Source organism: Notolabrus celidotus, chromosome 13 (assembly GCF_009762535.1).
Source record: "Notolabrus celidotus isolate fNotCel1 chromosome 13, fNotCel1.pri, whole genome shotgun sequence".
Taxonomy (NCBI): Eukaryota; Metazoa; Chordata; class Actinopteri; order Labriformes; family Labridae; genus Notolabrus; species Notolabrus celidotus.
Window position 1 is genome coordinate 26,322,163 of NC_048284.1, and position 13,224 is coordinate 26,335,386.

The 13,224-nt window shown below is 38.9% G+C and overlaps 1 protein-coding gene across 2 annotated transcripts; it reads right to left on the reverse strand.

The window, feature by feature from the left end:
• Positions 1-1,716: 1,716 nt before the first annotated feature.
• Positions 1,717-7,778, reverse strand: LOC117824492 (protein FAM177A1-like). Of its 2 annotated transcripts, none has more exons than XM_034700004.1 (5): positions 7,619-7,778; positions 7,146-7,349; positions 6,930-6,996; positions 3,411-3,508; positions 1,717-3,330 (listed from the first exon to the last, which is right to left on the reverse strand). In XM_034700004.1, the coding sequence occupies exons 1-5, from the start codon at positions 7,742-7,744 to the stop codon at positions 3,115-3,117; spliced, it is 711 nt and encodes a 236-aa protein (XP_034555895.1). In that variant the 5' UTR covers positions 7,745-7,778; the 3' UTR covers positions 1,717-3,114. The 2 variants fall into 2 exon arrangements, with proteins under 2 accessions (XP_034555895.1, XP_034555894.1); XM_034700003.1 differs by having other exon boundaries at positions 7,140-7,349.
• Between the last annotated feature and the right edge of the window lie 5,446 nt (positions 7,779-13,224).

Below are 13,224 nucleotides of genomic sequence, written 5' to 3' on the forward strand. Positions count from 1 at the left end.
TGCTTGATGTTCAGCAAAAAATCCAAGATACATATTAAGTCTTGCACAAAGCTTAAAATCCCCTTCAAGAAATAAAAACAAAAAAACACATGGTTGTGTGTGTGTGGATTTGATTTTATCTTTTTGACAGCATTTTGGAAAATGTTCATCAGTAAGCTTAAGAGGAAGTGGAAGTTGCCTCCCAATTGACAGTTTCTACGCCTACATATTTTTTTTGACAGTATACGAGAAATAAGAAACGTGTCTCAAATGAAAAAAATCATCTTCAATGGTATTTTGAAAATGTGATGCAGTGTTATTTTTCTCAGGTCTTGAGACAAGGGTTTGGTTTGTCCTGGGAACAGTTTGAAAACTATTTGCACACATTAAGCTTTTATAATTAAAAAAGCTTTATACAGAAATGCAAGACTGAGTTGGGACAAAAATTATTTTAAAGCTATAAAATAAAAATCATTACAGAGTTTGTGACAAGGTCAACATAAACTCCACCATCAGTGATACCAGCTCACGCTTTGCTTTGCATGTTGTCCAGTTTCCATTCTGCATGTCGGACTGTTGAGCATGTGAGTATCCGTGAGGGCGTTCCTGCTGTGGAGGTCGTTCTGGACCACAGAAACCCACTCTGACCTGACAATGGACACATTGTACAGTGACTGGACAAGGTCTCTGACCTCAGAGCAGACTGCTAACAGAACTACACAGGCTCTTTGTTGCCCATGATAAAGACAACCCGTCACATCACTCGTACTGTAGCAACACTATGACTCAACAAGCAGACATAACAACAACACTGCCAACACTGAATGAGGAGAATAATCCAGATGTTATGCTGGACCAGGGGTATGTGGGTTAGTCAACTTAACTATTAATCTAAGTCACCTTTGCAAGTAGGCAGACTTACTGGACTGTTAAACAAATTATTTAATTGCTGACAGCAAAATACTAGTCACATGTTGTGTCTAAGCTACAGCCACCTTCTGGGGCTGTAGCTCTCGTTAATGGCTTTTACCACAATGCTATAACGTTCTACTACCTGGATGTAAACAAGCACAGATGAGTAACACATTCTCTCATTATTTTTTTTTAAGTTAGATTTTGGGGCTTTTTCACATTTATTGCAAGGACAGCTGGAGAGAGACACGAAACGTGGGGAGTAGAGAGTGGGGGAAGACATGCAGCAAATGGTCGACCAGCCGGGAGTCGAACTGACGACCTCTGCAACGAGGACTATAGCCTCAATACGTGGGGCGCTTAGACCGCTAGGCCACCAGTGCGCCCCACCCCTCATTATTTTGATCTAGAAAATGTAAATAAAGTTGTATGCATGCTTTGTCTGGTTAAACTGGCATATAACTACTTGACCGGAGCAATGTGTCACCAGCAAAGGCATATAGATGTTTACCTGCAAGGAAGATTGAAGCCTGGTGGTGCTAGCTCTGCTAACCTTAGCCACACTTGGCAAAGCAATTTGGCATGGTTTACCTGCAGACTGTGATCCAGTGATCCAACCATGTTAAGTAAATTGGGCTCAATTTTGACTGTTTGGAATTTTTTTTCCTTTGGACAAGTTGGACAGACACACTTTGAATTTAAATTTCTTGTTTTGGAACATCCCTACACTGGACGTTTGTAGGGAGTCAATACAAGCTCTTAAATGTTGATAAAATCAATTCAAAGCAACATTTCAACAAATGGAATAAGAAACAAAGAGAAAAGTCAGACATAACTAGAATTTTATTAACAGTTCATTCCAGTGTTAATTTACAAATCAATATAAAATGCTTAAATTAAGTGCTTTGTCAGTCCAGTTAAATAAATACATAAATATATCAAAACCAGTACTAAAAACAGTTAAAAATGTAAGTTTGCATTTCTTTATACAGACGTAGTGTTACAACGCTCCCTGCAAGTATTAAAGGTGGACACATTACATATCCACTATGCATGAGTCCATCGTGGATGATCGGAGAAATATACAACAAAACCCGTTTTAATAGATTTTGACAAAACAGACAGTCTCGCAGTCAACAGATGATTCCATGAGCAATGTTAAATCTACTCAGTGCTTCCACATGGACTTTAAGTGCAATACAAGCGTAACACACATTAAGACAAACACACAGTAGATGGAAACTGAACAGGTGAGCGAGTGTTAAAACGGCTTACACTTAGATGCAACCAGGTGTAACAAGACTGCACCAGTTTGAGCAGATCTGGACGAAACAGATGTTTGTGTGTGCAGCAAATATTTGAGACAGCTGATAGGACCCGACAAATCAAAGGCTGTTTGCACCTTTACAAACATCCTTTGTCAAATATGTAAGATATGCTCTGTCTAGATGTGTTAGTGACTTAGCTGTAATGATGATTTAGGCACAGTGTCAGGTCCATCAGAGGCACAGGGGAGAAACATTAACCCTTCACTCCACAAAGGTTCCTGTTCGGCAGGCTTCTGCAGCAGCTGATGACGTAACAGCTGCTGGAAATGTTGTGACTAGGGCCGCAACTGACAATTATTTTCATCATCAATCAATCTCCTGCTTATTTTTGATTAAAAAGTAAATAACAAGGTCTAGAAGATGACAAACTTTTGTAAAATGCTCATCTCCCAGAGCTCGAAGTGATGCCTTGTTAAACCAGCAGTTTAACAGAATGCCCCAAAACAGTGAATTCCTAAGCTGAAACAAGAAAATGTTCAACATTTCCGTCTTGGAAAATCACCAACTTGTTCATCTAATAAAGAATATGATCAGTAAATCAATATATCATTGAAGCTGTAGTCATAACTAATCAAACTGGCCACTGTTGTTCCTGACAAGCTAACAATTTTGGCACATTAATGACACTTTCTCACCAAAGCTGTTTTTCATTGCACACTTTTTCTTCATTAAGCTGGACCCAAATACTCTTCCTCCAGTAGTTACTCCATCAGCTGCTACTCTGTTGCAAAACAGTCAGAAGACTAATTTTCACCACTGCCACCCTTACCAAACAATAATACAGCAGCTCTGCCCCCCTAAAGCTGTGTTGTACACTAACCAAACGGTGCTCTGTGAAACAAGTACCTGCAACAAACAAACACTGAAGCACAAAACCTCTATTCTTCATGCGTGGTTAGGTCGCTGTGACGATAGCAGGGACTGTGATGGTACTTGAAGGTGCATGATTTTCGTTCTCGATCTGATATGTCACACCAGGCTGAGGGTTGGCTGCATCTGACCGATCGGTCGCGGTGATTGGTTCATCTTCATCCTTCTGAGGATGGTCCATATGGTCGAAGGATTGTTCCGCTTCTTCTGACAGACGGGTTTCCTCTTTCTCTTCCTCCCTCTGACACCAGAAGGAATGACATCAGCTGATCAAACAATACAGAATGGATTCATAACTACAGAAACCTGAGCGGGACATACCTCTTTCTTCATCCTGTAGTATTCATCGATAGCATACTGATATTTAGCTGATGTTATCCCAAACAGAGAGGCCATCCTTTCCCCTAGGTAGTCACAGGCTGCAGAAGAAAAAAGATCAGTACATTCAGTTGATATCTCTTCAATAGATCGGCCTCTCACCGTGCAAATATCTGAAGTCCAAGAGACCGAATGAAACCTTCAAGTTAGAAGTGAACGTCTGGTCCACTGATTTGTGCATCCTAGCTTTGATAACATGTTAGAAAACGAGCAGATAACAGTAAGCATGATACTGCTGAAGAGTCCAGCGTAAAACAAACATAGAAATGTCTTTAATCATATCTGCTGGTTAATGAAGGAAAGATTCTGTGAATTATCAGAAGAGGAAAGCAGCATTTCATCTCTATTCGACATGACGTTTTCCTTTTATAATTTTCTTTCAAAGACGTTACACTCTAAAGAATTTCCTTATCGCCACACAAGCTGCTCTTGACCCTTTCTGGTGTGTGTCACTGCTCAGCCTTCTGTTACACCTGCAGCTCTTACATGGCCATCACATACACTAACCGTTTGAATCACAGGTCAGAAGATACTGAGGCAGACCAACAGAGAGCAGAGGAGAGAGAGAGCAATGTCCTCTTGTCCTTTTCTTTTGGTCCTGATCTGCTGCTCTACACAGCTACACGATGACTGACACACAGACATGACCCAAACACAGCCAGATAATGTCAAAATCCCTAAATACAGACGGAGGGAGTGTTCCCTACAGATACAAACATCACCACACACTCTGGATTATGAGTGATCAGTGATATTTTCAAAATTTTCTAAACACTTTTTTGGGTTAACTGTTCTCTATAATAATGGGTTGGTATGTGTTTAGAGACTTTTTCTGTACCAGCACTGTGTAAAGGTTGCAACTAAGACAAAAAACAATTTTGGGTTCCCATTATTTGTATTTTTTTTTTGCTGCTGTACAAAGTATTGATGTTGTATGATTTTTACTATTATCATATCAAAGTAAAAAATACTGGTATTGTGATGACTAAGGATAAGCGCCAAATGATTAGTAGTCTGTGCCAGAACTACAAGCCGGTTAAATGAGTTGGTCATGTTGTTTATTATTGCCTGCCCAAAATGCCAGTCATATGTTGTGCCTTCCACTAGTCTGGACTGTTAATGATGACTTCCATGATGCTATACTGCTCTACCAGCACACATGATAGATGGCCTCTTGTAGTGTGGCACGGATTGGCAGTGTTATGATTGAGAAGTTGTTGCTGTGTCTTGGTCACATGAATGGCGCAATGGGCAACAAGTACAGTCATGTGGACGTTAACCTTCAGAGGACCAAAGGCTGGTAGTGCTACCATCTACCAGTCAGGGTCCAGGAGGCAGACACCCTCTCTAGGTTTAAGATTAGGCTTAAAACGTACCTTTTGGATAGCGCTTATAGTTAGAGCTGGCTCAGGCTTGGACCAGCTCTTAGTTATGCTGCCATAGGCTCAGACTGCCGTGGGAACTGGCAAACTGACACACTGGTATCCTATCTCACCCCCTTCCCCCCCTTCCCCCCATCGCTTACTTTAACTCTTCCTGTCCCACTGAAAGTTACTAACCATGACCTTTCTCGAGTCCCTGAGCTTCATTGTTTCATAGGTTCCTCTGAGCTGCCGTAGGCATTCTCCTGCTGTAGACGTTCCAGACGCCAGCTGATACGGACGTGCTGGACTCCAACAGCTTCTACTATTTGTCTCATCACTATCACCGCTCCCTGTATCTGTAATTCTCCTCTATCCCTCTTTCCCAACTGGGTCGAGGCATGATGCCTGTCTAACATGAGTCTGGTCCTGCTCGAGGTTTCTGCCTATTAAAAGGAAGTTTTTTTTCCTCGCCGCTGTAACTAACTAACTAAATACTGCGAGGTGCAATGCTCATGGTGGATAAAGGTGGGGTAAGGCTGAGTCTTATCCTGTCTTGGTGTTGGGTCTCTGTTCAGAATTTAACATAGAGTACAGTGTGGACCTGCTGTTTGTAAAAGTGTCTTGAGATAACGTTTATTGTGATTTAGCGCTATACAAATAAAGATGATTGATTGATTGGTAGTGCTAGCTCTGCCATTGTTAGCCACGCTAAGCAAACCAGTTCGACATGGTTTCCCTGCAGACTCTATGATTCAAACTTAGCCAGGCTAAATAAATTACTGGATCTAAAATCTATATCTCTGAAGTGCCAAGCAGTTTACATTACCACAACACACGAGGGCATCTGAGAACTTGTTTTGCTGTAAAGATAAAAAAAAACTACTGACAAAGAATAGCCTGGTTTGTCAACTTTGTAAAATCGGCAGCCATTCTCTCCAACAACTAGTAATGTGAGGACTCAGTTTTGGGTGGCATCCAAAGTGAGGCAATGAGTGGAGTAATTTCAACTGTACAACGTCTGACTGTATACAAAAGACACAGAGTGTGGTTGTATGACAACACACAGTAGATATATATACAGAGGGACCAGACTCCACCTAAAACTGCAGGTTGTGTGATCATTGTCAATATGGTTGATCAATGTAATCATTGTCAATATGGTTACTATTCTATGGTAAGATTCAGAGATAAATGTGTGATCCATGGTCTGATCATTCATTTATTTGATGCTATTTAGTTTTAAATTAAAGCAATGAGAGTCCATTCAGGTCTGTATAAAGTGAAGCATAAAAAATACTAAGGTAATTCAAGGTGTGTGCAACAGCATGTTACATGAAATTTCAGTTTTTAAAATTAGACTTGAAGTGCACTGAAATACAGTCTCTGTTAAAAGGCTATTTATATTAGCTTAAAATAGGACTTACTATATTTTACAATGCTATTACTATACATTTAAAATGAGAGCTGACTGGTTAGAATGTAAGATTTTACTTAATATCTCATTTACTGCCTTTATTGCTTTTATTCATCTTGATTTATTTATGCCTTTTACTACATTTATCTACATATTATACTTTTATCTCTTTACCTTTTGTTATTGCCTTTTAGCTTCTTAGCTTTCATTTATTCTATTTTAATTTATTTTATCACTTGTATCCTTAAGTGCTTTATCTATATTGATAATTTTATCAAAGCCTTTTACCCCTCTTTTATTTCTTTATTCCTTTTTAATACTTTTTATTGTTACTTTCGTTTTATATTCTTAATCGTCTTACTTTCTTGGTCCCTCTGGTCTCAGTACATTTCATCAGGTTCCTGTGTTGCCTGGGTTCTTGGGTTGCCTGTGACATTGGGTCCAATTGTTGTTTTGGTCTTTTGTGTTTGTTTTGTTGGTCACTGATTTTAATTGTTGTTAAACTCTCTGCTAATGATTTCTCTTTGTGTTTGTTATTTATGTGCCCTGTTGCTTGTCAAGCACTTTGTAACCTGTGTTTTTAAAAGGTGCTATAAAAATAAAAGTATTATTATTTGTATAGCTGGTCTCTACAATCTACAACCCCACCTTTAAGATAACAGAAAACTTGAGACTTGAACAAACCTGAGATGGTGGACGTGGCCGCTCTCCACATGTGAAACCAGAAGTATGGACCCCAGGTCAACTTGGACTGTAATACAAAGAAATGTACTGTTAGGAGGAATGTCTTCAGTTTTATATATGTCTCCTATTTGAATACACCCAATGCCATTCCTTCATCTTATCCTCCTTTTACTCACACACACATTTCCCTTCCCTCCTCCCTGTCCTCACCCTCACCGCATCAACCGGGGAGGACAGCAGGTCTTTCCTCTCTGGCTCCTTGTCCTCTCCCTCCTCCTCGTCAGTGCTGTACTCCTCCATGGTCTCCCCGCTGGAGAAATGGATGATCCTGCGAGGAATCTTCTCCCTCTGCTGCTCTCCCCCTCTCTTGTTCAGCTCTCCCAGCTCCACACTCTCAAAGTCTTTACCCTGGTTTGGGCTCTAAGTGTTTGAAGACATCACAAGCATTAAGGCTGATTGTATTAGGAGTTGTTAAGACTATTTCTAAATGAGGTTATCTAGTGTCTAAAGCCTCAAGGGAGGATTAAAATACATGACAATATGTCTTTTTGTTGTGTCACATCATGACCAAGTGAAGCGAAATAACACAAGTGACAAGTGGCTGTTGATGGGCATCATTAGCATCATGTTCTGTAAACACAACAGAGAATAAACACGTCGTTAGAGTAACAGAGAAACGGACTACCGACCTGATCCACATCCATGGTCTGCCCTATGGACACATTAACGTTAGTGAGATACAGTGATATATCAGCCATTGTCGCCGTCTTCTTTGTATCTGTGGATGCTGCTGCGCCCACAACGACGCCTCTCATCCGCACGACGACACCCGGAAGTGCCGTGCGTCTGACGTAGCCTGGCGTACGTAGAGCTATCTTAGAAAAGAGCACGCTGTTATCTTGGATGCATCGTTTAGTTCACTGTTTTTCACCAGAAAATATCAGCACAGCAAGCAAAAGTGTACATGAAGAAAACTGGATTAAGAGGGGTACTGTCTTTGTTATAAGCTTCTTGGAATGATGAAGTATTTTTAGTTAGGGAAACACTTTTGATAATAATAATAATAATAATAATAATAATAATAATAATAATAATAATAATAATAATAATAAACTTTATTTATATAGCACTTTTCTTAACAAGGTTACAAAGTGCTTCACAACAAAAAAACAGAGAATTATAACAAGAGTACCCTACTGCAGGCAAGATGGCGCCGCCACAACATCCACACCGGAAGTCCATACCGGAAGTCCATACCGGAAGTTACAAAGCTAAAAACGTTGCAATAACACCCACACCGGAAGTCCATACCGAAAGTTACAAAAATAAAAGCCTTGAAAAACAGGAACGTGAACGCAAAATAAAAGCCTTCAAAAACACGTAGGTTTACGCGTAATTCTATGAACTTTTTTGCACTTACATTTTAATCGTATCAGTATTATTGACTAGTTGATTGACTCCAAAAGTGTATAGGCTGTTGAGAATTTACTGTTTTGAGAAGTTACTTAGAAGCCTGCACGAATCACTAACGTCTCAGCCATGCACAGCCTTTTGTTCCGAGTGTGTGTTGAAATACTTAAAGCTGATTATGATGCTGCCGTGATGACATCTGCATATGCCTCTCTTGTTTTGTCTGGGTCATATGCTATTTTATGTTGTGTTAGCCTGACTGTACCTCAGTACAGTTTGCTGTAGTGTTTGTTCCAAATTACCTTGCATGCTGTCTGCCTATGTGATCACATGTATAGATTAATGAATGAATGAAATACAGATCCAGAGTAGATCCACAGTCACGAGAGAAGAGCAGAATGTTATCTATGGTGCAGGGGCGAGTGGAGGAGGAAAATGTAGAGGTGTGTGGTGACTGTTTCTTTTTTAACATAATTTGTAACACGTTACAATGACACAGTGACAGGGGTGTTCATTAACCACAAGAACAAACGGAGGGAATGGTTTCTCCTTCTATTTTGAGACATTAGATGGGCGTAAACACTCTGAGCTTGTCAAACAGTTTTATTCAGATTGAATGCTTGATGCATGTACACCAATGTCTTAACAAGATCACTTTATTTGGCGTCCATGAAAACATTGAAGTTGGAACCTTCAATTAGAATGACTAGAAAAACTGCAAATGTATACATAGCTACTGTTTCTTTCCATCCAACCCCTACTTGAAATGTAGAATTATACTTTATTTTATGTTCTTTTAATGTTATATGTATGATGTCTTAACCCTTTTGTATTGATAATGTTGTACTTGAAAAAGAACAATGCACTTTTGCTATTACAAACTCCAAATCAACATAAAATATTAGGACTAAAATATTTCAACTTGAGGCACCACTGTCAGCCACTGATGATAGATGTACAGTACACATTTCTGGGGAGCCTCTGTTGTTTTTGTGGTGAATATAGATCTCTGTGTACAGCTTGAGTGTATTTTCCCTCTTACTTACAGTCTTTTCCTTCTCATCCCCTCCCCCCACACACACTAACACTCTACATTATTCTGTTCTTCATACACAGCGGGATCTCTCTCACTCACTCTCTCTATCACAATTAGCTTTCTGCTAATTGATTTAGCAGCGACAGACTAATGCAATCAATACGCTACACGAAGAAGAAACTTCCAGTTCGAAGCATCCGGCATTGGGTAGAGAGGGGGTTAAAGAATCACTTCCGGTATGGACTTCCGGTATGGACTTCCGGTGTGGATGTTGTGGCGGCGCCATCTTGCCTGCAGTAGGGTGCCTCTCAATTATAAAGCATAAAAAACGGTGCACACGGGGAGAAAAGAAGACAGAACCAAAACCAGACGTCTGAATGCAGAGCAAATTCAGAATTAGGGGTGGAGAAATGCCTTCTTATATAAAAATGTTTTCAGTGAGGATTTAAAAGCAGTTAGAGTTGTGGACTGTAATCATCAGTGGCAGGGAGTTCCACAAACTTGGAGCTCTGATTGAAAAGGCCCGGTCACCTTTTGTTTTAAGGCGGGATCTTGGCACAACCAGCAGAGATGCATCCACAGACCTGAGGGGCCGCCCAGGCACATAGGGGCTTAAAAGGTCACTTAAATAGTTTGGGGCCTGTCAATTTAAAATTTTAAAAGTAGTCAATAAAATCTTAAGAACCAAATCCTTTGCTGTCACATATGTGGAGTTTGCTTCTATAATAAGGTGTATTCTCCCGGGTAGAATTTAGCAAATTGAATGTGACTTGAAATATAAAAATGTTTATGTTGAGATGCCTTGTTTAAAAGAAATGGAATAAAATGAGCAGATATAACATTTACAAAACATTTTTTTTACAATTTGTGTATCGTAGGAGTTCACCCTAAGAAAAACCTCTCTCTGACTCAGTTATGCTACTTCCAACTTTGTTTTCAGAAGAAATAGTTATTTTATGTGTGAAGAAAAATGAAGAAAATTACGAATAGACAGCTCACAGTCAGAAAAAAACAGAATCTGATACAGAAAAGTCAGTTGATAACAAAAGTGGGCACTCTAAACCAGTTTTGTCTCAAGGCATTATCACTATATTGGAATTCATATAGACCTTTAGGTTACATAACAAATATTCTATTGTCTCTTAATATATTTTACGATTATTTTATTGGTTTTTAAATCTCTTGATTGTCTAGCTCCTTTTTATTTATCAGATTTGCTTTTATGATATGAGCCAGTGAGAGCCCTCAGGTCTTCAGGAATTGGATTTTAATGGTACCAAAAGACAGAATGAAGACCCACGGGGAGGCAACTTTTTTATCATTAAGGCCCACATCTGTGGAACAGCCTACCTGAAGATCTGAGGCCTGCAGAGCACAAACATTTTTAAAACAAACTCAAGACTTACCTTTTTAGTCTCGCTTTTAACAGAGTCTCAGTCTTCTTCCATCTTACTTTATTTATTTATTAACTAGTTACATTTTGGTGACTTTTTTAGTACTGTCCTATTTTAAATGTCATAGACACATTTTTAATTTAGTTATTAATTTGACCTTATCTTAAGATTTTTGCAGACCCTCAGCATTTTACCATTTTATTCTGTTTTACTTTGCTGTATTGACTTGTAGTGTAGGATCTTAGTTTCTTTTACTGGTTTAATCTTTTAGTGTTTTATTATCTTAGTAATTTATTTTATTTTGGTGAGTTTAATTTCCTGTGTTGAGTTTTAACATCTTATTTTTCCTCCAGTGTTTCCTCATTAAAATATCATGACAGCATTTCCTCAGTTTGTTCGGCAACATTTCTTTTATTATTTTTGCATATATCATGTTCTTAACCTACAAATGGATTGTTGTGTTGGGGTTGTGGTTGGGAGTGGGATTGGGGGGGGGTCTTCTTATTTTTTTATATTATTAATTTATTCTATTTTCATTATTTATATGCACAGCACTTTGTGTTACAATATCATTGTATGAAAAGCCTTTACAAATAAAGTCTGATTGATTGTATCATTCGTGATTATTGAATTAGCTTAGAAAAAGTAACAATACCTCAAATCAATCATTTGACTTTTACAGGAACAATTCATTTTCATCTACACATACTTCATTTATCTAAATGTGTAGCCAATATATATATATATATGCATGCACAGATATTTTTTTGTGTTACTCCCTAAATTACTAGCTTAATTATAAAGGGTTAATTCTAACAGCTTTTGATACACTTAGCTTATCAAAAGGGCACAAGCTGAGCTGTGTGTTGAGTCTTGGTTAAATTCCTCTTTAAGGGATAGGTAGACATTTTGTTTTTTACATTTTATTAGAGAACATGTCTATAATTTAGTTGTTTAATATTGTTTATATACATTTTTCACAAAACCATTGTAAACATGTGAAAAATACATTGCTGGTGCTATTTTTTTTTTTTTTGCTGCTTTACTCTCACACTCCTGAAGGTTTCAGATGACATATTTTAATTTCAGCCCTTTATAATCATCTCACAGCTGTCTGCTCTGATCAATTATATCTGGATCTTTGATGAATGATGAATCCATATGAAGTGTACTTTTGGTGCAGCAATGGTTCAACTTTCAACACAAAGAACCAAGAGCACTTTGGCTAAAGGACAACTTTCATTACCATCAGCATATAAGTATGTCCTGGGTAATATGTAGTTATTCATATTAGCACAGATGTAACACCTGTTTTACTCTGCTGATTCTTATTTTAATGTCCCATTCAAAAACCACAACTTACTGTGCCCTGCTCTGCCCTCAGCTGGTGGATGACTGCCATAACATTGAAGCACTGAAACACTCACTGTGCAGAGGATAGACACTTGTAATTTAGGGGACTATCAGGCCACATATGGTTTCATCAGCTTCATCACCCTTCAGAATACAACACAAGACATGGATCACTAATAAACACCACAAGGAAGACAAAAGGATAACTCATAATATGGAGACTTACAATGGACCTCAGATCTCTGAGGAGCTTGATCAGCTTGTGTATCTTCATCAGCTTGAAGAATGGAGAGTAGCGTAAGCGCTTTAAGTGTAAGACCAGCACAGTGAAGAGGAATCAGAGAGGATGAAGGAAACAAGGAGATGGTTTGTTCCTGGACTAAGACTGCCACCTTGAATGAGTGCAGGAGTGTTAGAAAAAAGTTTTTTTTTGGTTCATTTTGTTTTAAAGCTTTGTTAAGAAACCTGAGGATGATGTGTGATGTGTGTTTGTGTTTTGTTTGAGAGTTTGTTGGCTGCTAAACCTGATCAGTTTGGCCTTAAGGAGTGAACTCCTGACTACCTTCTGGCAGCTGACGTACCTTACAAAGTCCTCCAGCATCAGGAGACTTGGCAAGCTGGAGTTCAAATAGCAACAACAAAGACCAGATTTCACACTTTATTTAAAATAATCTGTGGAGAAGAGTCCTGGCACATTTTACTGATGCTCGTTGACACTGAGGCAAATATGTTCATTTACATTCACATGCTAAACTGGTTGGTTAAACAACATGGATATTTGGAGAGGTGAGAATAGAAGCAACAGTGTTAAACGTTGTGACAAAGCTCAGAGAAAAAAGAGAGCTAAATGAGGACAAGAGTCAGCATTTATATTCTTGCATATAACCTGTTCACCTTGTCCATAACTGTTAATAGAAATGTTCAGTTAAAGTGGGGCTGGTGGTCTGGGCGCCTCATGTGTGGAGGCTGTGGACCTCGTCACCAAGTCTTCCCCCGCTCTCTGCTCCCTCTGCTCCCTGTGCTCCCTGTGCTCCATTTATCTGACCATAAGTCTGCAAAGAGCAGCACAAGATTGAAATAAACGTGGTCCTCAGTTTACTCT

Excerpts from the sequence above, each read along its gene's own strand:
- LOC117824492 (XM_034700003.1), bottom strand. The coding sequence starts at position 7,744 with ATGAGAGGCGTCGTTGTGGGCGCAGCAGCATCCACAGATACAAAGAAG. Across the intron at positions 3,509-6,929 it reads GGCCACGTCCACCATCTCAG|CCTGTGACTACCTAGGGGAA; the intron begins GTTTGTTCAAGT and ends TTTCTTCTGCAG. Across the intron at positions 3,331-3,410 it reads ACTACAGGATGAAGAAAGAG|AGGGAGGAAGAGAAAGAGGA; the intron begins GTATGTCCCGCT and ends TTCTGGTGTCAG.